General features: G+C 36.3%; 1 protein-coding gene across 1 annotated transcript in view; it reads left to right on the top strand.

The window, feature by feature from the left end:
- Positions 1-27303, top strand: part of AP4E1 (adaptor related protein complex 4 subunit epsilon 1) — a 70137-nt gene that overhangs the window by 25518 nt on the left and 17316 nt on the right. Inside the window, exons 9-16 of the mRNA XM_007455523.1 lie at positions 1780-1902; positions 2005-2114; positions 5789-5928; positions 6972-7084; positions 7192-7310; positions 13669-13971; positions 16117-16231; positions 25245-25368. Coding sequence (XP_007455585.1) covers positions 1780-1902; positions 2005-2114; positions 5789-5928; positions 6972-7084; positions 7192-7310; positions 13669-13971; positions 16117-16231; positions 25245-25368 — 1147 coding nt within the window. The remainder of the gene's footprint in view (positions 1-1779; positions 1903-2004; positions 2115-5788; positions 5929-6971; positions 7085-7191; positions 7311-13668; positions 13972-16116; positions 16232-25244; positions 25369-27303) is intronic.

The raw sequence follows: 27303 nt of genomic DNA, 5'->3' as shown, positions 1-27303 counted from the left end.
ACTAATATTAGTGCAATTTTTGAACTATTAATTTTACCTAAACTAGCTTTTCAGAAATCTTATGAGCATCTAAATATAAAAGTTTAGGTTTTAGATGGGTATTGAGAAGCTTTTGTTGTCAGTAAAACATCTTGATAGGAGAGCTCTAAATGGTAGAAATCCATAAAGGAAAATATGTCAGTTATGATAGAAAATGGAACATCATCATTTTTAATCTTACTTAGGACTAGCACGTTTTTTCAGGGTTTGGCAAACTTCTTCTGAAAAGAGGGCTAGATAGTAAATATTTTAGGTTTTGTGTCGGTCATATAGGTTTTTGTCATATATTCTCCTTTGTTTATTTTAAATCTTTAAAAATGTAATTGTATACCTAAAAGTAATAATTTTAAATGTCAGTTATATCTCAAAAAATGTAAAAATCATTCTTAGTTCACAGCTTACAAAGATAGGCTGAGGGCTGTGTTTAATGATGTGTTGACTACTCCTGCCTCAGTTGATTAGTTAAGTTAGTTGACTAAGGCTCTCTGTTTACTTCGTGAAGTCATAAAATCAGCTTTTTTCGTAGCACAGAGTAACGACTTTTTACAGCATAACATCTGGATATATAAAGAATCTTTTTAGGTTCAATTGACTTTGTAGGTTTTCCTTTAATTAAAGTCAGTTCCCTTCTTAAAGAGTTGTTTATTTCTTAAAAATCTTTCCTTCTGATTTCTTTTCTCTCTCCTTCTTTAGAAAGTATTTATTTATGTCAAGCTTTTTACTAGAAATTTATATGTGTATCAATTGATAGACAGCTTAGCAGTGTAAAACATAGTTAGTTGAATATTCAGGATCTTATATCCTGTACACAAATGTTTGAATGTTATGTTTTAAGCTTTTGGAAAAAGAGCAGGAGTGATTCTATCAAAGACACGATATGCTTCAACTATATAGTAGAACTGTTTTTAAGTCTGCTGATTCTGTGTCTCACTTCTCATTCTGTGACTCCACAGGACATGCAGGACTTAATGGTGCCTAAATGATTCTTCTTTACCATGGCGAAGCTCCAGCTCTTTGACTTATGCTCTTTAAGAGAGTTTGAAAAAAATTTTAGTATCCACTTTGATCATCTATTATAGCTATCAGATCTTTGATGAGACCAGAAAATCAAATTTGAACACTATTAAGATGTTCAGTAGATTTTCTGTATCCTTGGAGGTTAATTGTTAGAAAGTGGTTTGAAGATCTTTGAGTAGTGGCCCTATTTTGAAATAAATGCTAGAGCATCCTGAAATGATTATGTTGAAATAAACTGCACTGAAATAAACTACATATACAGTTTCTGTGTAAAAGTGGTAGAAAATGCCTAAGAATAAATTATTTTAAGCATTCAAGGAGTGTTGGAAGTATCTGTTTATATGGGAACAATGAATGTATTATGTGTCCGTTAGAATGTGATTTCCTTGAGGGCAGGGGTTTTTGTCACCGCTGTATCCATACTCATAGAACAATGTCTGGCTCATAGGAAGTTTCAGAAAATACTTGTTGCATGACTGAATATATCATTCTTATCTATTAATATACATCATTCTCTTTAAATTGTACTGTGGTAACGTAATCCTAACAACTGTATAAAGCCTGAAAACAGTAAAGTTCTTATCTTTGAAAAATTTCCATAAGTAAGATTTTTGACTAAAACTGACCTTCCAATTAGTTTGTTTTGTTAGGAGTTTTACACAGATATATTCTTTTATTATGCCTTAATACGATCCCTGACATTATAATATTTTATTTCTATAGCTATTCTGTTTGAATGTGTACATACAGTCTATTCTATTTATCCTAAATCGGAATTACTTGAGAAGGCTGCCAAGTGCATTGGAAAATTTGTTTTGTCACCTAAAATAAATCTCAAATATTTAGGTAAGATGATTGGTTCTTTTGATGGAAATTACCAAGAGAGTTTTTGAAATTTGCTGGGTATTTGTTTTATGTCACTTTCTATAATGTAATCTTTGCTTCTAGGATTGAAGGCTCTTACCTATGTTATCCAACAGGATCCCACTCTGGCTCTTCAACACCAGATGACAATAATTGAATGCTTAGACCATCCTGATCCCATTATTAAAAGAGAGGTAAACTGGTATTTTGAGTAATGTATGTGAAGTGTTACAATTTTTAAACTTTTTGTTGGTATTATGGAGAGAGATTAAAATGGTGGGCAGTGTGTATGTGCACACGTGTGTATTTTAACTTTTTTTTTTTTTTTTTTTTTTTTTTTTTGCAGTCAAAATTTTGCCTAAGTGTGTATAGATATATAATGTAAATGTAAATGTCTCATAGGAAAAAAGGGCAAGTTGTAAAATCAACGATTTCAGTGTGTTGTACCTTTTTTGTTTGTTTGTTTGTTTGTTTTTTCTTGCGTTATGCGGGCCTCTCACTGTTGTGGCCTCTCCCATTTGCGGAGCACAGGCTCCGGACGCGCAGGCTCAGTGGCCATGGCTCACGGGCCCAGCCGCCCCGCGGCATGGGGGGTCTTCCCCAAACGGGGCACGACCCCGCGTCTCCTGCATCGGCAGGCGGACTCTCAAGCACTGCGCCACCAGGGAAGCCCGTATTTTAACTTTTGAGTGCAGTTTATTCTTTCTATTGAAGTTTAAGGAACTTTTCTGAAAAGCACTTGTGTCAGTAATTACAAGAATGGTTTATTTATTTATTTATTTAAAACATCTTTATTGGAGTATAATTGCTTTACAATGGTGTGTTAGTTTTTGCTTTATAACAAACTGAATCAGCTATACATATACATATATCCCCATATCTCCTCTATCTTGCGTCTCCCTCCCAGCCTCCCTATCCCACTCCTCTAGGTGGTCAGAAAGCACTGAGCTGGTCTCCCTGTGCTATGCAGCTGCTTCCCACTAGTTATCTGTTTTACATTTGGTAGTATATATAAGTCCATGCCACGCTATCACTTCATCCCAGCTTACCCTTCCCCCTCCTCATGTCCTCAAGTCCATCCTCTATGTCTGCGACAATAATGGTTTTAAATTATGAGTTGGGACTTCCCTGGTGGCGCAGTGGTTAAGAATCTGCCTGCCAATGCAGGGGAGCCCTGGTCCGGGAAGATCCCACATGCTGCAGAGCAACTAAGCCCGTGCTCTAGAGCCCACAAGCCACAGCTACTGAGCCCACGTGTTGCAGCTACTGAAGCCCATGCACCTAGAGCCCATGCTCCACACAGGAGAAGTCACCACAATGAGAAGCCTGCGCACCGCAACAAAGAGTAGCCCCCGCTCGCCGCAAGTAGAGAAAGCCCACACGCAGCAACGAAGACCCAACACACCCAAAAATAAAAATAAATAAATACGTTTTAAAAATAAATAAAATAGAAAATGAAACAAATGCTGTCAACACAAGAGCACTCTTAAAAAAATAATAAAAATATAAATTATGAGTTGGAGGAGTTAGGTCCAGTTACCTGTATAGGATTCATTAATATCTTTTTGGTCCAAGAATTGTATGAATTGGAGACCTGAACTCTATTCCCAGGTCTTCCTATTAGTACAGTTTTAAGAAGTTATTTATGATTATTAATTTTTTCCATGATTAACATCTATAAACTAGGCTAATGTAGTCCCTATTGAATATGTAGGAATGTTGAAAGAATTAACAAAGATATCCCTAAAATGTTTTGAACTTTTTGGAAGGAAAGTTGTATAATTTACTTAATTTTTTTCAACTTTTTCCTTTTATAAAATTGCTTCAATATCTACTTGGGTGTCCATGTAGATATATCTGTTAATTCTTATGTAGAGAATCACTTTATACCTTCATTTAAAATGGTATATGGGACCTAGGTAAGAAGAGTAGATAGTTTTATTTCTGATTTTAAAAATAATAAAGATAAAAAGAATCTACTAAACATCTAAATTACTTAAAAGCAGTGAATTAAAAGTAGTTTATTGAGAGAACACTATATTACATTAAACAACTATAATTTTTAAAAGATAAGACTATGAATTTTGAATTTTAGTACTATTTTTGAAATAATATTTTCAAGAAATTGCCATCTACATATATATACATATGTTTTTTGCTTTCATATTTTTAATCTTCTGAAAATGGTTACCTGCCGTGAATGAATCCAGGAAGTTTACAGATGTACTAATTTCTATGTGTGGACATTGTAGAAAAATGAGAAGATGCCAAGGGACATTAACATAATTATATTGCTCTTCCACTTCGAACAGACATAGAGCATGCATTTTCTTTGTGTGGTTAAGTACTAAATTGAACACGGTTGACTTAGATACAGTTTTCTTATTGCTGTATTTATTTATTGGGATCTCATTTAAAAATGAGGGTCAAAGGGAAACTAGACAACTTTTAAAATTATGAAGTCTGATCTGTAGTGAGAAAAGTAGCTTGAATTTTTGGGGAAGGGTACTGAGTATCAGTGGTGCCCCAAGAAGGCACTGCAGTACTGTCTCCTCGATGCCACTGTCACTTCTAACCTCCATCAGTAACCATATGGCAAGAACTTTGGTCCTGGGGTATGGAGTGACCTGTTGCTTGGGGCTGGGATTCCCTTTTACCTGATTTTATTACTTTTCTTTCATAGCAGGGAAAAAGAAGGCAAGAAGGAGTTAACAGAAAAGACCTCTAGCCATGCAGTTCATAATACCAGTCCCCATTCAGTCCTGGAAATGCTAAATTTCATGGTCTTAGAGTAGGAATTAAATTTGGTGTAGATTATTTTAAAATACGTGACATATAGAGTCTACAGGAAGCATGTCTGAAGCAGCTTCTTAGGTTGAAAGCTATAAATACATGGGGAACCTATGTATTTATAGATTTTAAATGGTGTTAAGGATTAACTGGAACAGTTTTAAAAAAATTCAAAATCTGTTGTCCTTTGTACTTGAAGTCCTGGGTATAGGACTGAAAAATTAGAAAGAACCCTAAAGATAGATGAACAAGTTTGATGAGAAGGATATGTGGAAATTCTCCTGCAGCTAATATTGTTGTTCCTGAAATGCCAGTAAATGATGCTTTCTCATTATTGCCCTTTGTCTCCTACTGATTTCTGGGAACTATGATATTTTTAAAACCCTGATGTAGGGCCTCAGAAAGCCAGCCAAATGGGAGCTTACTCTGGTACTGGTCATCCTTCATCTTTCTTCAGGCAGCAAGAGGTATATACCTCATCACTGAGAAAGCTATAAAATGGTTCTTCCTTGATACCTGAGATTCTGAACATAGGCCTTGCTGGGGTTTGAAGTGCTTGCACTACCTTATCCATCCATTAGAAACCATTTGCCCTTAGCTGCCAAATCAATTCAAGTGTGGTTTTCTGTTGTTCGGGTAGTGTGGAAAGAGCATTTTGCAAGACTGGATTTTTATATGTGTATGCATGTATACACACACGCGCACATGCATAGCACACAGGCATAAGTAATGTAGGTTTAAGAAGCTGTTACATTTTTAGAAAATAGATTATTAACCTTTTAACTTTTTAGTCTTTACATGGCCTGTCATGTAGAGATGTCAGATGATTATTATCTATATCAATAGAAGGCTTTTAGACTTTGGAATTGATTATAATCCTTTTTTTTTTTTTTGACAATGGTCTTACCTTTCTTAAGTTCTGTTCAGTTAAAATGTGCATTTCTTGAGCACCTATTAACTGCCCAGTAGAGCTACATAAAAGTGGAAGAATCAGTTGTTATAAACCTATATGTTACAGTATTTATTTGTTATCATGCATAGTTTTATAATACTATTTTTATTTTTCTTTCTTAAATAGACTCTGGAGCTTCTTTACAGAATTACTAATGCACAGAATATAACAGTGATTGTCCAGAAAATGCTTGAATATTTACATCAGAGCAAAGAAGAATATATTATTGTCAATTTGGTTGGCAAAATAGCTGAGCTGGCTGAGAAATATCCTTTGTTTGGACCATGAGTCATAAAATCCTTTTAGTTACACAGTGACTTTAAAATAATTGCTCTAGACATGGTCACTTGCAGGTTGAGTTCAGAGGCCCAGCAGTAACTTCCATTCCTGATATTCAAGCCTCTCTTGTTGTCAAAAGCAAGAATTTGTGTAGACTTCCTAGGGGATGACTTTTTTCCTGGTTCTTTTTATTCCATTGGTCAGTATTATCAGCAGGAGGATACAGGAATCTCTGTCTGATTCCTCTTAGAGTCCCTCCTTGTCTTTGACTTTACTTCCTACTTAGTTTCTTTTCCTGAGTAAAAGTTCTTGTTGTTTTCAGGGGATTGTTGAGGGGATCAGGATGCTAAAATTTGTCCTTTATACTAATGTTTATACTGGAAATTGTCACAGTAAAGTAGTTGGCAACTCCATTCACATGTTACTTTTCTTCACATTTGTTTTTTAAAAGTCAGAGGAACTTTGCAGGTCACGAGGTTACTCATCATTCTTTTTAAGATGTCTGTTGTTTAAATCTAAGATTGAATGAATGAATAATGCTGATCATAGTATCTTGGAAATTGCTTAAGTATAGTTTTGTCCTAACCAGTGCTATAGCTCTGGCCAGCAGAATGATAGAATTTTAGAACTGAAGAGGAACAGATTAGAAAAGAGGGTCAACAACTTGTTCAGATAGACATGTCACAACATTTAGTTTCTGAAGTGCATATCATTTTCCATTATGTTTTTGTCCATAGTTAGCTGGAACATTTCTTTCAATTATTTCAGTTATTTATTGGACACCTGTTATGTGCAAGATATGGTGCTAGATAAAGCAACATGAACTGGTTTATTAAGTTTATTCAATAAGCTTTTACTGAGCACCTATTTTACATAAAACTGGAGTATAGAACAATTTATTGGCAGAAGTTAAAGGTACAAATGCCAAACTAGGATGAATTGAGGGTTATTTTTTTTTAAGATTTATACAGAAAGGATAATTTTAATAAGTGGCATTTGGAAGTGTACTTGTTCTTAACACTGTGGACACATATGCTCCTGATAATGCATGGTTTATTCAGACAATGAATGCTGTATTTTCAGTGGGAGGAGATGTTATGCATCCTGATATTCCCAATAACTTTCTGAGACTGCTAGCAGAAGGTTAGTAAACTATTGCATTCTGCAAAGATTTTAAAATTAAATGTTTTTATTACAGAGTCCTTAGAGAATTTAGTAGAAAGTAAAATGGTATATTAATTTCTTTCTAGGTTTTGATGATGAAACAGAAAATCAACAATTAAGGCTCTATGCAGTTCAGTCTTATTTCACTTTACTAGATGTGGAAAATGTGTTCTACCCACAGAGATTTCTTCAAGTTATGAGTTGGGTGAGCAAAGTACATTGAATCATAAATGTTTATAATATTATTTTTTTATAAAGTCAAATACTAATATATTTCTTCAGAAATCATTCAGTTCTACTCAGTTAACTCCTTCAGCTGTCAATTTTCTTTCCCAGTGGCTACCTTCTACTTAACTATTTACTTATCTATTCATTCTCTCTGCCATCTCACTTGACTAGTCTTTTAAATATGGGTATTTATTTAGATGCCTGTCTGTGTCTACAATGTATTTGTTGTGTTTTCTGTGTGAATCTATTTTTGAATATGTGAATACTCATATATCTGTGCTATGTTAGCTTTCTATTGCTGCATAATAATGTTACCACAAACTTAAAACAACATACATTTGTTATCTCACAGTTTCTGTGGGTTAGGAGTCCAGGCATGGGTTCTCTGCTTAAGGTCTTTCAGGGTTGCAATCATCGTGTCACTTGGGGCTGCTGTTTCATCTGAAGCTTGATTAGTAAAGGATCTGCTTCCAAGCTCACATGTGGTTGTTGGCAGAAATCAGTTTCTTGCAGCTGTAAAACTGTGGGTTTGAGGTTCAGACTGTTGAATGTTGCCTGCCCTTAGCTCCAAGAGCTGCCCTCAGTTTCTTGCCAGGTGGGCCTCCCAACATGGCTGCTTGCTTCATCAAAGCCAGCAAGGAGATCATCTCTGCAAAACAAGGTCACAGTTTTACGTTATATAAACCTACGTAATCGTATACATCCTGTCACCTTTGTATATTCTTTCTTGTGCATATGAGTGAGCATTTCTTTAGGGAGAGATTTGGAGAAGTGCAGCTCTGGGTCATAGGATATTCATACTTTAATATTTTATGGTTTTGCCAAATGTTAGCATGTTAACCATAATTTTACCCAGACTTTTATTAAAGAATTCTTTTCTAATCTACAGGAAAGTTGAAAAAATGGCATAATAAATACCCCTGTACTTTTCACCTAGATTCCCAGTTAATATTTTTAACCACCTTTGCTTTACTGTATCTATTTGGTTCCTTAAAATCTTATGGAAAAACCCGAACGAACTTTTTGGCCAACCCAATACATCTATATCTATAGCTAGGTCTACCTATATACAGTTTGTTTTGTTGAGCCATGTAAAATTGAGTTGCAGGGGCTTCCCTGGTGGCGCAGTGGTTGAGAGTCTGCCTGCCGATGCAGGGGACATGGGTTCGTGCCCCGGTCCGGGAAGATCCCACATGCCGTGAAGTGGCTGGGCCAGTGGGCCATGGCCACTGGGCCTGCGTGTCCGGAGCCTGTGCTCCGCAATGGGAGAGGCCACAACAGTGAGAGGCCCGTGTACCACAAAAAAAAATAATAATAAAATAAAATAAATAAAAATAAAATTGAGTTGCAGACCTCATGACACTTACCCTGTAAAAAATTCAGTGTGAATCTCCCAAGAGTGATGTTCTAGATAACCATAAAACCATTATTGCACCTAAGAAATGTGACCTTGATTCATTAATATCACCCAATATACAGTCCATATTCAGACTTATCCAGTTGTCCAAAAAAGGTCTCTTATGACTATTTTTCTACTCCTCCCAATCCCATATCAGGTTAAGATTCACAAATTGCATTTAGTTATGTCTTTTAGCCTCTTTTATTTTACAGTGATGTGCAGTTTCTTTTTGTTTTCATGACATTGTTTTTTTTGGATGAATACTGTTGACTTGCAGAATGTCCAGCATTCTGAATTGGACTATTTCTGATTCAGTTAAATATTTTTAGCAAGAATACTACATTGTCAATATGTATTTCTCACTGCATTGTATCAGGATGCATATAATGTCAGTTCCTCCAATTATTGGTGATAGTAAATTTCTTTGTTTGGTTAAGATGGTGACCTTTGTAAAGGTTCTCGCCATTGTAAAGGTGCTGTTTCTCCTTACTAATTTAGAACTAATCTGTGAGGTGATTCTGTGAGACTTTGTGAACATCTGTTCTTCAGCTATCTTTCATCAATGGTTTTAGCATTGATAATCCTTGCCTAAATTAATTGTTGTATTTGGTGGCCATTTGTATTTTCTTCCATGAACACAATATGTTCATATATTTAGAGTGTTTCTTTTTCTACAGCATACAAATCCTGTACCTGTTTTGTTAGATTTATACTTAGGTACAGATGGTCCCTGATTTAAGGTGGTTAAGCTTATGATTTTTCAACTTTACGATGGTGCAAAGTGATACAAATTCAGGAGAAACTTCAAAATCTTTTTTTTTAATTGAAGTATAGCTGATTTACAATATTATATTAGTTTCAGGTGTATAGCATGGTGATTCATTAGTTTTGCTGATTATATTCCATTATTGATTATTACAAGATAATGGGTATAATTTCCTGTACTATACAGTATATCCTTGTTGCTTATCTATTTTATACATAGTAGTTTTTGTCTCTTAATCCCTTACCCCTAACTTGCCCCTTCCCCTTCCCTCTCTCCACTGGTAACCACTAGTTTGTTTCCTTCTTCTTTTCATTTTATTGAAGTATAGTTGATTTACAGCATGTGTTAGTTTCTGGTGTACAGCAAAGTGATTCAGTTATACATACTCTTTTTCATATTCTTTTCCATTATGGTGTAGTACAGGATTTTGAATATAGTTCTCTGTGCTATACAGTAGAACGTTGTTGTTTATCTGTTTTATATATAGTAGTTTGTATCTGCTAATCCCAAATTCCTAATTTATCCCTCCCCCAACCCCTTTCTCCTTTGGTAACCATAAGTTTGTTTTCTATGTCTGTGAGTCTGTTTCTCTTTTGTAGATAAGTTCATTTGTGTCATATTTTAGATTCCACATATAAGTGATATCATATGGTGTTTGTCTTTCTCTTTGACTTCACTTAGTATGACAATCTCTAGGTCCACCCATGTTGCTGCAAGTGACATTATTTCATTCTATTTTATGGGTGAGTAGTATTCTATTGTGTATATATACCACATCTTCTTTATCCATTCAATATGTTAATGGGCATTTTAGGTTGTTCCTTTGTCTTGGCTGTTGTAAATAATGCTGCTATGATCACTAGAGGCATGTATCTTTTCAAATTATAGTTTTCTCCAGGTATGTGCTCAGGAGTGAGATTGCTGGATCATATGGCAACTCTACTTTTAATTTTTTTAAGAAACCTCCGTACTGTCTTCCATAGTGGCTACACCAATTTAAATTCCCAGCAACCATATAGGAAGGTTCCCTTGTCTCCACACCCTCTCCAGCATTTATTATTTGTAGACTTTTTGATCATAGTCATTCTCACAGGTGTGAGGTGGTATCTTATTGTGGTTTTGATTTGCTTTTCTCTAATAATTAGTGATGTTGAGCATCTTTGCATGTGCCTGTTAGCCATCTGTATGTCTTCTTTGGAAAAATGTTCAGGTCTTCTGCCCGTTTTTTCATTGGACTGTTTGTTCTTTTGATATGAGCTGTTTGTATATTTTGGAAATTAAGCCCTTGTTGGTTGCATTATTTACAAATATTTTCTCGCATTATGAGGGTTATCTTTCATTTTGTTGATGGTTTCCTTTACTGTGCAAAAAGCTTTTAATTGCATACCATTTGTTTATTTTTGCCTTAGGAGACAGATCCAAGAAAATATTGCTACGATTTATGTCAAAGAGTGTTCTTTTCTAGGAGTTGTATGTCTCAGGTCTTACATTTAGGTTGTTAATCCATTTTGAGTTTATTTTTGTATATGTTGTGAGGAAATGTTCTAATCTCATTGTTTTACATGTAGCTGTCCAATTTTCCCAGCACCACTTATTGAAGAGACTGTTTTTTCTCTGTCCTATACTCTTGCTTCCTTTTTTTGTAGATTAGTGGACATTAGTGTATAGGTTTATTTCTGTATTTTGTTCTTATACCCTGCAATCTTGCTGAACTCACTTATGAATCTAGAATTGTTTTTTGTAGATTTCTTGAGACCATGTTAATAATTTTTGCATCTCTGTGCATGAGGGATAGTGGTCTGTAGTTTTCTTCTACTCTGTTTGGTTTTGGTATCAAGGTAATACTGGCTTCATAAAATGCTTGGGAGTGTTCTTTCCTCTTCTGTTTCCTGGAAAGATTGTGTGCAAGGGTGTTGTTTAGTTATTAAGGGTTTGGAAAATTTCTTGTTATCTTTCCTGCTACTGATTTCTAGTTTGATTCCATTGTTGTCAGAGAAAGTACTCTATAATTTCAGTTCTTTTAAGTTTGTTGAGGTTTACTTTATGGCCTAAGATATGACCTGTCTTATATGTTCTGTGGGTGCTTGAAAAGAGTGGGTATTCTGCTTATTGTTGGGTGGTGTGTTCTATAGATGTGGATTATTTCGGTGATGGTGTTGAGATGCGGTGTAGATATCTCTAACTATGTGGCCTCCACTGAGCCTGAGTCTCTGCTAGGCTTCCCCTGACACCACTCCAGCAGAGAGGGGGAGGGCTACTTCTTTAAACTTGGGTGGAGGTGAAGTATAGGCTTCCTATGTAGTCTTCACAGACACTGCAGAAGAATGGGCCTTTCTACAGCCTGGTGGAGATGAAGTTCCTGGTTTTCACTCAGTCTCTCTGTTACCACCCTTGCTGGGGAGTTGAGATGCTTTTTACAACCTGGTAGGGGTTGAAGTCTTGACTCTCCACTCCACCTTTGCTGGTATGGGTGGGGCTACAGTTTTTTCTATTTGGTGCTTGGCTGGAGTAGAAGGATTATTATCTGAAATTTTTCTGTCTTCCTGGCCCTTTGGCTAGAGGGCAGGCTTTTCTTGGGGCTTTTTTGTCCTTTCCCACTGGCATTTCTAGGTTGCTGGCTCTCAAGTACCCAGTCTGAGGTATATGAGGCAACAGATAACCCACTGTATTGTTCCTTAGGTCCCAAGGTTCTTAGTGATCTGCCTTTTTTTCTCTACCTTTCAGTCTTTGTGTATGTGTTTTATGTATAAAATCAAGGGTTTTTAGGTGTACTTAGCAGGAAGAATAGGGGAATTCACCTACTCTATCTTCCCAGAAGCTTAAGTCCATTGATTTTTTTTTTAACTAATTAATTTAATTTATTTATTTTTGGCTGCATTGGGTCTTCATTGCTGCTTGCAGGCTTTCTCTGGTTGCAGTGAGTGGGGGCTACTCTTTTTTTTCCTTAACATCTTTATTGGAGTATAATTGCTTTACAATGGAGTATTAGTTTCTGCTTTATAACAAAGTGAATCAGCTATACATATACATATATTCCCATATCGCCTCCATCTTGCTTCTCCCTCCCACCCTCCCTATCCCACTCCTCTAGGTGGTCACAAAGTACCGAGCTGATCTCCCTGTGCTACATGGATGCTTCCCACTAGCTAGCTATTTTACATTTGGTAGTGTATATATGTCCATGCCACTCTCTTACTTCGTCCCAGCTTACCCTTCCCCCTCCCCGTGTCCTCAAGTCCACTCTCTACGTCTGGCAGGTTGATTCTTAACCACTGTGCAACCAGGGAAGCTCAAGTCCATTGATTTTTGAACTGGGATTTAGGTTACCTGTTCTTCTAGAACTTCTTTCCATCTTTTATTAAACCAGTCAAAAAGTTATCTTACTATTTAAGGATTGAATTTATGTAGTCCTATTTCTTCTTTTTTCCTCTTGTTGTTACTAGCCATAAATCTTCCCTTGCCTATCACCTCACCTCACTGTTTTTTCTTGCTCGTCCCAGTATTATACATGAATATACTTCCTAAATACTACTTAGGAAAGATCTCACACTCCATGAATTATCAGTTTATTAACGATCCTTAGACCGATAGGATTATATATCACCTGAATAAATTAGATGTAGGAAAGAGTATGTGTAAAATAGATCAGTGTTCGTCAGAGTCTCTTCTGTGGATCATCTACATCAGAATCAGCTGATGCTTTTTCAGAATGTGTATTGTATATACCCACCACAGACATACTAAATCATATTATCTGGAAGGAGAGTATAGAAATATGTATTTCTATGAAACACCTCAGGTGGCTCTTATGTATACTAGTATGTGAGAACCACTTGTTTAAATGCTTATTGAAAAAAATAGTAACAGAATGTGAAGGTGCTTTTAAAAACCAACATCCAAACCTGGAAGTTCAGAAGAAAGCTAACTTGTAACGGTATGCTGCTTTATATATGTTAACGATAAAGATGTGGAAAACCTTTTTGTACTCACTTCCAATTCTTGGTGTAATTTTGAACCTAAAATATACAAATGTATCTTTAATAATTTCTTCACCATGAGAATATGTTTAGTATAAATTAAATTCACTCCGGTGGTAGGCACTTTGTTTAGATTTCTGAGTATAGTTGTTATATAATTTGATATTTGCATATATACATTTCTTTGTTTTAGGTTTTAGGGGAGTATTCCTACCTCTTAGATAAGGAAACGCCAGAGGAAGTTATAACCAAGCTCTACAAGTTACTTAGAAGTGACTCCATTTCTTCAGAAACAAAAGCCTGGATAATTGCTGCTGTGACCAAGTTGACACCTCAAGCACACTCTTCTAATATAGTTGAGAGATTAATCCAGGAATTTACCACATCTTTGGATACTTGTTTGAGACAGCATGCATTTGAATTAAAACATTTGTATGAGAATGTGAAATTTATGAAGGGCTTGCTTCCAGTTGATAAGAGTTGTGAAGACATGGTGGTAAGATATCTGCATTCCATCTTTTACAAAATTGCATTGTGTTTAAACAGAATAATTCTTGCATTTGTGATATATCTGGAATATGCCAGAATGTAATTTCTGTAGCACTTTAGATGAAGGTTGGCATTTTTCTCACATTAGTGTGAGAGAGCATTTGAGAGCTTCTATGTAGTAGTGATCCTAAATAGTTAGGAAGACTAATCTGTTCTGGAGAACTGCAGTGCAGGGGTTTATAGTCTATGACAATCTCTTTTAACATATAATAATTTGAGAACTTAAAAATTTTATCTCCTTTGAACTTCTCTAATATGTCATTCTATTATTGCTCTCTTTTCTTTGAGAATGTAAGAAAAAAAACAGTTCTCCATTTTATTTTGTCCATCTACTATCTAAATCTTTACTACTTTGGAACCTGATCACCCACCTTTCCTTCTCCCATCTACTTTCAGCCAGTGCTGCTTTTAATCCAAAGCATTTAGTTACTGCTCACCTCTGAGTTCTCTGTCAGATTGGTGTAAATCTGAAAACTTCCAGAAGGAAGTCAGATTTGTTCAGATTTTTATATTAGATGTCATATAGCTGAAGAAGAGGGGAGGATGGGCAGTATTCCCACTAATTATGACTCAGATGTTCATGGCTTGTATTCATTTTGAACCTTTGTTCATTAATTTTTTTCATTAGCTCCTCATGGGTAGAGGCCTTGGTTTAACATTTGGTAGGCATTCCAGAGACTATATGAATAAATATGCTATACATAGTATTAAACTAGTTACTCACTCTACTTCCCTTTCTTACAATAAAAGATAATGATGATGACATGGCTTCATCTCTTAAGAATCTTATCGAGGGACTTCCCTGGCGGTCCAGTGGTTAGGACTTTGCCTTCTAATGCAGGGGGTGTAGGTTCAATCCCTGGTTGGAGAGCTAAGATCCCACATGTCTCGTGACCAAAAAACTATAACTTGAAAAGAAGCAATATTGTAACAAATTCAATAAAGACTTTAGAAGTGGTCCACATGGGAAAAAAAACTCAAAAAAAAAATCTTATCAAAACTAAACTTTGCCAAATGCACAGTGTGACATGCCACTTAAATTTTTTGAGAATTACCTGCTGTTCTAAATTATCTGAGCTGTTTGTATACACTTGGCTAAATTAGGAGAGGCAAATCTGTGGTTTCTGAGGTCATTACTACTATATCCTCTTGTGTATCTCATTTTTATTTCTCCCCTCACTTTTTCTTTTCTCCTTTTCCCCTTACTCTTTCTTCATCTCTTTATTTCTTTTCATTTAAGCATTCTCTTGTACCTTTCTATCCTTGTACTTTATGGAAATTAAGTAATTTTCCACAGGTTTGTAACAAAGCATTTTTAGGTAGAATGGAATAGGATAGTTAAATCAAAGGCATTGTGGGAGGCTGGATAATGGGCCTCCCCAAGATATTCACATCTTAATCCCTGTAACCTGTGCCTAAATTACTTTATATGGTAAAAGGGACTTTGTAGGTTTGATTAAGTTAAGGGTTTTGTAATGGGAAGATTATCTTGGATTATCTGAATAGGCATGATATAATCACAAGCGTCCTTATAAAAGTGAGGCAAGAGGTCAGAGAGGAGAAGGCCAAGTAACAATAGAAGCAAAGATTGGAGTGATATAGCCACAAGCTGAGGAATGCTGGCAGCCTCTAGGAGCTGGAAGAGACAAGAAACCTGTTCTCCGCTGGAGCCTCCAGAAGGAACTAGCCTTTGCTGGGGGCTTTGTTTTTAGCCCCCAGCAGGAGGAAACTAATGTAGATACTATAGCTCATAGTGTATGAGTCTTCTCCTCTGGTAGGTTACAAGTCTCATGAGGCAGGACTTGTGTCTTACTTTGTCTCAGTTATAGCATCTAACATGATGCCTTAACATGTTGGATGCAGTGAAATGAATAATAAGTGCATATGACTTATATTGTTAGATTCTTAGCTGAGTGTTTTGATTATAGATGTTTCAGAAAGAGAGCTGAGTAGCAATTTTAGAGTTGAAGTTCTGTTTTTCACTTAAAAATTAGTTTTAGGAAATATGGGCTGAAATCACTTCTGTGAATGTGCAGTCTAATGTTTAGGGTAAGTTTTTTTAATTCCTAATTTTTACTTTACTTTAATATAGGTAGATGCTTCCTTATCTTTTCTGGATGGTTTTGTGGCTGAAGAACTAAGTCAGGGGGCAGCACCTTACAAACCTCACCACCAACGGCAGGAGGAAAAGCTTTCTCAGGAAAAAGGTAATTTTTCATGGGTTTATAATAAGCTAGATTGTAGGGACATCACTTTTTAATGCAATTGATATTATAGTCATGTAAGTAAATAACTAAGGAGATTCATTATCTGTTATTAAGTCTGCTTGTGACTTGTTCACCCTGACCTTGTTTGGGGTAAACAGGAAAAAAAAGTTAGCCTAGAGGTGTTCCCAAAGCCATAGGTTTCATGTACATAAGTACCTAAGATATGGCAGCCATCCTGGAATTTTAAAAGAACTTGAAGGTGGAATTATCATGTTGGTCACTGTGCTAAAAGGCTGACAGATATCAGCATGAGCATATCTGCAGAAGAGTTTCAGAAGAAAACTCTGGTTACTATGAACTAGTGAGTTTCATTTTATTCTGAACAATCTTGTATAGCTTAAGTGTGTTAAAATGCTTCCTCCAGCGAAATATCTGATCAGTGAATTTAGGAACAGCCTAGGAAGAAAAGAATAACTTTACATTTAAAAAATGTAGGCTGTCAGGGAAAGACTTCTGTCATTATTTTAGTAAAGAGGAGATCACTGAGATATTTGATGGTGGATGGGATATATATATATATACACACACACACACACACACACACACACACACACACACACACACATATGTATGAATAAAGGGAGACCATTGAATATTATCTGTATAGGAATTCAGAATGTTAATACTGAAAAGTTCAGTGCTGAAAGGTCTTTTTTTTTCTCCTATTCATTATTTAATGATTTTGTAGAGTACTTATTATTTTTTAGGTTCTGCGCTAGGCATATGAGTACAACTAAATGGTTCATCCTACAATGAAACCAAAAAGTATAAACACTAATAATAGGCTTGATGTTATTTTTTTTGCAGAAGTATTTGTTCTTTTAAAGTTTTTGACATTATTTAGCACAATGATACCTAAAGGCCTAGAAAATACAATTTTCTTTCAAAGGGTAATCAGTTTCCTTCCCGTTTAATTCCTCATATATTGATAGAATATGTGGGGGGAAATAAAGTTTTGAATTACAGTTGCCCAACCTCTGACTATAGTGCATATAGAGGCCTTATGACATCAAGGCATGGAGTGAAAATCTGGAGTTCCAGAGTGGGAGACATGGTCCAATTGTCATATTTCCTTATTTTCAAATGTCTGGGGGCCATCAGTTGCTCTTTTTTTTTTTCGGCTGTGCTGTGTGGCCTGTGGGATCTTAGTTCCCTGACCAGGGATCAAACCCATGCCCTCTGCAGTGAAAGTGCAGAGCCCTAACCATTGGACCACTGGGGAATTCCCCATCAGTTGCTCTTATTACTGCAATTCAAGGCTAGGGTAGGCAAGAGGGGGTAGGACAAGGAGCCCAATTTCTGGTACTGCCTTTCTTCTTTCTTAAAATGTTAAGTGGCTGATGCAAATATGATAGACCTGAAACTCCCCAAGCTAGTATATTCATTTGCCAAGTACATTTTTGATCATGGAATCATCATTATAAATGGGGTTAAACTGTCAAATTAGGCTCTTCTCCTCTCCTCCCAAACCTATTTTTCAAAAGTTCTCTAAAGTAAAACTGAAATTTCATGAGCCTAAACTGTCTTTTATATCATGGAAAAGGAAATCAGTTACGAGGCAGGACATAGCAAGTGCTTATGCTATGTACTTGAAGAATAAGTTATAAAATCATGTATCTTATAATTGTGGTTATTACAGAAAGTAAAGAGTGGGGGAAAAATAGGTATTTTCTGCCTAAAAGGTTGTTAATTCTGGAATCCTTCAATTGGCAATCAGTTCTGATACTGATCTTGTTTGAGATTTTTATAAATCATTTGCAGAGTAGTAGTCAAATGTCACTTTTATGAAGGATACAGTACTTAGCTCTCTCGGGTAGAAAAATGCCAAGTTCGTAACAATAAACTTCAGGAAAATATTGTAAGATAATGAGAATTAGCAAACATAGGTGGGATACTGGGGAACTAACTTTTATTACCAGTTCCTACCCAAGAAAAGCATTGAGGAATCAGTGTGGATTATTCTGTTAAAATGTTATTTGAATATGTTGTAGCCCCAATGTTAGGTAAAACCAGAGATAATAAGGGGAAGTAGCAGGATAATCTCCTGTCTACAGAACTATGGATTTTTGAAAACCACATCAAGTTTAGACTTAGTCTCTCAAAAAATAAAATTAATAACAGCTGGGGATGGTCAGAGAGGTATAGCCAAATGATCAAGGTATAAAAGAACTGCAGAGAACTTCAAGATGGAAGAGGAGTAAGACATGGAGATCACCTTCCTCCCCACAAATACATCAGAAATACATCTACACGTGGAACAACTCATACAGAGCACCTACTGAATGCTGGCAGAAGTCCTCAGACTTCCCAAAAGATATATATTTTTTTTTCCTTTTTCTCTTTTTGTGAGTATGTATGTGTATGCTTCTTTGTGTGATTTTGTCTGTATAGCTTTGCTTTTACCATTTGTCCTAGGGTTCTGTCTGTCCTTTTTTTTTTAGTATAGTTTTTAGTGCTTGTTATCATTGGTGTATTTGTCTTTTTGGCTTGGTTGCTCTCTTCTTTCTTTCTGTCTTTTTTTTTTAATTTTTAATAATTTTTTTTAGTTTTTAATTATTTTATTTTATTATTATTTGTTTCTTTCTTTCTCTTTTTCTCCCTTTTCTTCTGAGCTGTGTGGCTGATAGGGTCTTGATGCTCCAGCCGGGTATCAGGCCTGTGCCTCTGAGGTAGGAGAGCCGAGTTCAGGACATTGGTCCATCAGAGACCCCCTGGCTCCATGTAATATCAAATGGTGAAAGCTCTCCCAGAGATCTCCATCTCAATGCTAAGACCCAGCTCCACTCAACGACAAGCAAGCTACAGTGCTGGACACCCTATGCCAAACAACTAGCAAGACAGGAACACAACCCCACTCATTAGCAGAGAGGCTCCCTAAAATCATAATAAGGGCACACACATCCCAAAACACACCACTGAACGTGGTCCTGCCCACCAGAAAGACAATATCCACCCTCATCCACCACAACACAGGCACCAGTCCCCTCCAACAGGAAGCCTACATAACCCACTGAACCAACCTTAGCCACTGGGGACAGACATCAATAACAATGGGAGCTACAAACCTGCAGCCTGTGAAAAGGAGACCCCAAACACAGTAAGTTAAGCAAAATGAGAAGAAAGAAACACATAGCAGATGAAGGAGCAAGGTAAAAACCCACTGGACCAAACAAATGAAGAGGAAATAGGCAGTCTACGTGAAAAGAGGAAATAGGCAGTCTATCATTATTCAGAATAATGATAGTAAAGATGATCCAAAATCTTGGAAATAGAATGGAGAAAATGCAAGAAACATTTAACAAGGACCTAGAAGAACTAAAGAGCAAACAAGCAATGATGAACAACACAATAAATGAAATTAAAAATGCCCTAGAAGGGATCAATAGCAGAATAACTGAGGCAGAATAATGGAGAAGTGACCTGGAAGTTAAAATAGAGTAGAATAAAGAAAAAAGAATGAAAAGAAATGAGGACAGTCTCAGAGACCTCTGGGACAATGTAAAACACACCAACATTTGAATTATAGGGGTCCCAGAAGAAGAAGAGAAAAAGAAAGGGACTGAGAAAATATTTGAAGAGATTATAGTTGAAAACTTCCCTAATATGGGAAAGGAAATAGTCAAGCCCAGGAAGCGCAGAGAGTCCCATACAGGATAAATCCAAGGACAAACACGCCAAGGCACATACTCAAACTATCAAAAATTAAATACAAAGAAAAACTATTAAAAGCAGCAAGGGAAAAACAACAAATAACATACAGTGGAATCCACATAAGGTTGACAGCTGATCTTTCAGCAGAAACTCTGCAAGCCAGAAGGGAGTGGCAGGACATATTTAAAGTGATGAAGGAGAAAAACCTCCAACCAAGATTACTCTACCTAGCAAGGATCTCATTCAGTTTTGACAGAGAAATTAAAACCTTTACAGACAAGCAGAAGCTAAGAGAATTCAGCACCACCAAACCAGCTTTACAACAAATGCTAAAGGAACTTCTGTAGGCAGGAAACACAAGAGAAGGAAAAGACCTACAATAACAAACCCAAAACAATTAAGAAAATGGTAATAGGAACATACATATCGATAACTGCCTTAAATGTAAATGGATTAAATGCTCCCACCAAAAGACATAGACAGGCTGAATGGATACAGAAACAAGACCTGTATATATGCTGTCTACAAGAGACCCACTTCAGACCTAGGGGCACATACAGACTGAAAGTGAGGGGATGGAAAAAAGATATTTCATACAAATGGAAATAAAAAGAAAGCTGGAGTAGCAATTCTCATATCAGACAAAATAGATGCTAAAATAAAGACTATTACAAGAGACAGAGCAGGACACTACATAATGGTCAGGGATCAACCCAAGAAGATACAACAATTGTAAATATTTATGCATCCAACATAGGAGCACCTCAATACATAGGCAAATGCTAAGAGCCATAAAAAGGGAAATCGACAGTAACACAATCATAGTAGGGAACTTTAACACCCCACTTTCACCAATGGATAGATCATCCAAAATGAAAATAAATAAGGAAACACAAGCTTTAAATGATAAATTAAACAAGATGGACTTAATTGATATTTATAAGACATTCCATCCAAAAACAACAGAATATACTTTCTTCTCAAGTGCTCATGGAACATTCTCCAGGATAGATCATATCTTGGGTCATAATTTAAGCCTTGGTAAAGTTAAGAAAATTGAAATCATATCAAGTATCTTTTCCGACCACAACGCTATGAGATGATACCAATTACAGGAAAAAAAAATCTGTAAAAAATTACAAATATGTGAAGGCTAAACAATACACTACTAAATAACCAAGAGATCACTGAAGAAATCAAAGAGGAAATCACAAAATACCTAGAAACAAATGACAATAAAAACACGAATACCCAAAACCTATGGGATGCAGCAAAACAGTTTTAAGAGGGAAGTTTATAGAAATGCAATCTTACCTCAAGAAACAAGAAACATCTCAAATAAACAATCTAACCGTACACCTAAAGCAATTAGAGAAAGAAGAACAAACAAAACCCCAAAGTGAGCAGAAGGGAAGAAATCGTAAAGATCAGATCAGAAATAAATGAAAAAGAAATGAAGGAAACAATAGCAAAGATCAATAAAACTAAAAGCTGATTTTTTGAGAAGATAAACAAAATTGATGAACCATTAGCCAGACTCATCAAGAAAAAAAGGGAGAAGACTCAAATGAATAGAATTAGAAATGAAAAAGGAGAAGTAACAATGGACACTGCAGAAATACAAAGGATCCTGAGAGATTACTACAAGCAACTATATGCCAATAAAGTGGACAACCTGGAAGAAATGGACAAATTCTTAGAAAAGCACAACCTTCTGAGACTGAACCAGGACGAAATAGAAAATATAAACAGACTAATCACAAGCACTGAAATTGAGACTGTGATTAAAAATCTTCCAACAAACAAAAGCCCAGGACCAGATGGCTTCACAGGCGAAATCTATCAAAACATTCAGCGAAGAGCTAACACCTATCCTTCTCAGACTCTGCCAAAATATAGCGGAGGAAGGAACACTCCCAAACTCATTCTACAAGGCCACCATCACCCTGATACCAAAGGCAGACGAAGATGTCACAAAGAAAGAAAACTACAGTCCAATATCACTGATGAACATAGATGCAAAATCCTCAACAAAATACTGGCAAACAGAATCCAACAGCACATTAAAAGGATCATACACCATGGTCAAGTGGGGTTTATCCTAGGAATGCAAGGATTCTTCAATATATGCAAATCAATGTGATAAAACATATTAACAAACTGAAGAATAAAAACCATATGATCATCTCAATAGATGCAGAAAAAGCTTTCGACAAAATTCAACACCGATTTATGATAGAAATCCTCCAGAAAGTAGGCATAGAGGGAACTTACCTCCACATAATAAAGGCCATATATGACAAACACACAGCCAACATCATCCTCAGTGGTGAAAAACTGAAACCATTTCCACTAAGGTCAGGAGCAAGATAAGGTTGCCCACTCCCACCACTATTATTCAACATAGTTTTGGAAGTTTTAGCCACAGCAATCAAAGAGGAAAAAGAAATAAAAGGAACCCAAATTGGAAAAGAAGTAAAGCTGTCACTGTTTGCAGGTGAAATGCTCCTATACATAGAGGATCCTAAAGATGCTACCAGAAAACTACTAGAGCTAATCAATGAATGTGGTAAAGTAGCAGGATACAAAATTAATGCACAGAAATCTCTTGCATTCCTATACACTAATGATGAAAAATCTGAAAGTGAAATTAAGGAAACACTCCCATTCACCATTGCAACGAAAAGAATAAAATAACTAGGAATGAACCTACCTAAGGAGACAAAAGACCTGTGTTCAGAAAACTATAAGACACTGATTAAAGAAATTAAAGATGTTACAAATAGATGGAGAGATATACCATGTTCTTGGATTGGAAGAATCAACATTGTGAAAATGACTGTACTACCCAAAGCAATCTACAGATTCAGTGCAATCTCTATCAAACTATCACTGGCATTTATCACAGAACTAGAACAAAAGATTTCACAATTTGTATGGAAACACAAAAGACCCCAAATAGCCAAAGCAATCCTTAGAAAGAAAAACGGAGCTGGAGGAATTAGGCTCCTGGACTTCAGACTATACTACAGAGCTACAGTAATCAATACAGTATGGTACTGGCAGAAAAACAGAAATATAGATCAGTGGAACAGGAGAGAAAGCCCAGAGATAAACCCACATACATATGGTCACCTTATTTTTGACAAAGGAGGCAAGAATATACAATGGAGAAAAGACAGCCTCTTTAATAAGTGGTGCTGGGGAAACCGGACAGCTGCATGTAAAAGAATGAAATTAGAACATTGCCTAACACCGTACACAGAAATAAACTCAAAGTGGATTAAAGACCTAAATGTAAGGCCAGATACTATAAAACTCTTAGAGGAAAACATAGGCAGAACACTCTATGACATAAATCACAGGCAAGATCCTTTTTGACCCACCTCCTAGAGAAATGGAAATAAAAACAAAAATAAACAAATGGGACCTAATGAAACTTAAAAGCTTTTGCACATCAAAGGAACCCATAAACAAGACCAAAAGACAACCCTCAGAATGGGAGAAAATATTTGGAAATGAAGCAACTGACAAAGGATTAACCTCAAAAAGATACAAGCAGCTCATGCAGCTCAGTATCAAAAAAAAAACAACCCCATCCAAAAATGGACAGAAGACCTAAACAGACATTTCTCCAAAGAAGATATACAGATTGCCAACAAACACATGAAAAAATTCTCAACATTCAGTGCAGAGGCTGGATGACTGACTGTCACAGATGCTATTTAAAAGAGGCCTTCTAACCGTGGGATAGAAGATTAAACCGGATGATTGGAAAGCTTAAAATGAGAGGATATTCTTTCTGAAAAGGACCTTAGATTTAGACAGTTCGTTTCCAAACATGATTCAGAATCAGAATCACATAGAGAGTTTTAAAAAAATGATACAGATTTTTGAGACCTACTCCTATATCTTCTGTAAGTATATCTCTGAAAGCCTGGTTGTATGTATAAAAAGATACGTGAGAGATTCTGTGAAGTCAGCTTGTTCCTGTTTATCAAATCAGCACTTGGAAACTGCTGACCTAGTCTGAACCCTTCACCTGTTTATTAATTAGCCCATTTTTTTTTTATAGTGAACAGTCATATCATTCATTTAGCTAACACACAAGCTAATTTATTTAGTACTCTTTGGATTAGGTGCTGTTTCCTTTGAAGGAGACAGTGTAATATAATGGTTGAGAGTGCAGTTCTGGAACCAGAGTATCTGATTTCTCATTTGCCTCTTTCATTTCTTGTCTTTGTACTCTTTGGTGACTTTTTGGCAAGCTCTTTGCCACAGATTCCTCATTTGTAAGATGAGGATAATAATTACAGAAGTTCACATTTTATTTTCTAAGATACTTTTTATGATTTAAAAAGGTCCTTTGTATTATAATCCAGACAGTCCAAAGAGATAATGTGCCAGTTAGGATTAAGTTTAGCTAAATAGCATATTAGAAAACAGAAATATTAGAAAAAGCGGGGCTTTATACAAGGCGGAGGGTTATTGCTCTTTTCCATTAAAGAAATCCGGAAGTAGGCAGCCTAGTATTGATGATGGTTTTTTATGAACATAAAAGAGGAAGGGAGAGAGGAAGTTTTTTCTTCCAGGAGGATTCCTCCCAGAAGTTGTACACAAAATGTGTATATAATTTCATTGGTCAGAATTCAGTCACATGGCACAGGAGTCTGGAAATGTCATCTCTTTTCTGGGTGGCCATGTACCTAGCTAAGAATTGAAGGTTCTGTAGCTTCTTGGAAAGTGGATATCGGTATCTGCTCTACCACAATAACAATATGAATTTTATGGCTCTGATTGAATTCATTTGGGTATACAGACGCAAAGGAATCTGAACCTGAGTAAACCTTGTTCTTTGTCAGTAAGGGGGATTTCACATTGAGGGCTCCATCTGTCCAGTTGGTACAGGAATGTGCCTAAGAGCATTTTGTTAAACAGAAACATGGTCAGGTCTTCATTCATAGTTCATTAAACATTTTTGCATGAGAGCAGCAACTTTTCAGTAGACCTGGTTTATCAGTTGTCTTTCCTAATTGAATTCTTTTTTAGCTTTTAAGGGTGGTAAAAAGAAAAATGAAAGACTGTCTTTGGTTAACTAATTGTATGAAGACTGTAGTAGAGATTTAATAAATCATAGCTGCTTTATTATTATTGCTATAAATATTTGATTAGATCATTTCCAAAGTCCCTTCCAGTTTAAAAATTGTCACTGGATTCTACAATTATTTCATATTTTGCTTTTTTTTTCATAATTTTTGCTTTGTTTTAAATATGAACCTCTGTTGTTGTTTTAAAATTCTAGTTCTCAGTTTTGAACCGTATGGACTTTCCTTTTCTTCATCTGGCTTCTCTGGACGACAGTCTCCTGCTGGCATTTCTCTTGGTTCAGATATATCTGGGAATAGTACAGAGACCGGGCCAAAAGAGTAAGTTTCTTTCTTAAAATTGAGAACATGGGAGTGTTTAAATGTCTTTACATGTTGAAGGATTCCTGAAAGCTAAATTCTGCATGGGTTGTTGTTTCAGCTGTTTCTATTTATTGCTCTCAAGGTATTGATAGTGTATAGCCTGTCCTTGTACTTTAAGAGAGCTTGCTTACTTCCAGGAGCGTGTAGAATGTATACAAGCTTTACACATAGTAATGATGTGTGTGTTATTACTACATCTCATGCATACACACACACACATACACATTTTTAAAGAAATGTATCAGAACTCATATACCCAGTGAGGTGACTGTTTATATCATTCTGCATTCCTCATAATATACTTCTTATAACCATCTCATTGGAAGATTGACGAATATATAGATGAGCATAAAGATGATGGACTTCACTTGAGAAAGCTGTGTACTTTGCTCAGAATACTTTGAAAGGTTCTTTCCAGCCACCTTGAAAATTGGTGATACATTTGTCTGAATGTCTTAACATGGAGTCAAATCTTCATCCTTTTTAGGTAAATTTTGATTTTGGAAATATGAATAAATTACTAGAAATATGATTAAGTTAATAAAATGAGATAATATATGTAAAGTGCCTCATACAACCCAGTACATAATAAATGATTGATAAATGGTAGCTACTAAAATTAATAATTGTTATTGCTATCATTATTGTTATTATCCAAAAGCTGAATTTACTACATAAAATTAGTAGTCAAGCTGGATAACTTTGGTCAGTATACCAATGTGACATAAAGTAATGAAAATGGCTTTCTTGTTTGTGAAGGAGCTTCTTCTGAGTTCAAAAATGTTTTGAGAAATGGCAACATTGTTAGAATAAATGATAAAATCTCAAAGGTGACACCTTTGAAAGATGACATTTGAACAGACTCAGTAACCTTATTTTATGTTAGTCTTTGCATTTGTCAGTCTTCCAGTGATATGGTTATAAGAAGTATTTATCAGAAGCATGACACATAGATTATGAGGAATGTAGAATGATATGCTGATTGAAATGGCATTAAGTTCAAAATCTCTTTCTTAGCGTTTTTTTCCTGCTCTGTTGACACCCTTTTCTTTCCCAGACATTTAATTTCAGTATTATAAGCATGGGGAGCAGATACGGTTTGTGAGCATGTGATGGTGGTGGTGATGGCAATTAAGTGCCTCAGACAGGGAATAGAGGGGCAAGGGAAGGAGAGACAGAAACCCTCCAAACCCAGGGAGGAAACGTAGTCCCTTTTGCCTGCACAACAGATGATGGCATCTGCTTTTTTAGTATTGAACTAGGATCTGGGGGACTTGACAGGGCCTTGTAAATCCTGTATGTGTACATGTACTACCCTCAGAGAAATGACATTTGGCAAAGCTGCTCAGGAATTATACATATGCTGTATTACCATGAAGTGCAACATGAGGGATGAATTTAAAATTTCTTTCTAAAGAGGACCACAGCTCACACATTATTTCAGATTAGGAACCTAAGTGGTAATGGGCGAGGTGTATCAGCTTTAGAGAGGAGATGATCATTCTTCTGCAGTCTCTGGCAAGCTGAGAATAAAGTGGGGCAAGCCCAATTTAGCATTTCTTACCTTAAGCCCTATTACGGAGCAGCACCCTACCGCAAATGGGAATTTCTAGAGCTCAAAGTACATTCCTAATCTTTTGAAGGTTGCTTGGCCATAATCTACATCTGTGTTTGAATGGTCTGATTAAAAACAACACAAAGGGGCTTCCCTAGTGGCACAGTGGTTGAGAGTCCGCCTGCCGATGCAGGGGACACGGGTTCGTGCCCGGTCTGGGAAGATCCCACATGCCGCAGAGTTGCTGGGCCTGTGAGCCATGGCCGCTGAGCCTACGCGTCCAGAGCCTGTGCTCCGCAACGGGAGAAGCCACAGCAGTGAGAGGCCCGCGTACAGCA

The sequence above is a fragment of the Lipotes vexillifer genome, unplaced genomic scaffold, assembly GCF_000442215.2.
Source record: "Lipotes vexillifer unplaced genomic scaffold, Lipotes_vexillifer_v1.1 scaffold24, whole genome shotgun sequence".
NCBI lineage: Eukaryota > Metazoa > Chordata > Mammalia > Artiodactyla > Lipotidae > Lipotes > Lipotes vexillifer.
The sequence above is the reverse complement of the archived record's forward strand: the minus strand, read 5'-3'. Positions and strand labels throughout refer to the sequence as shown.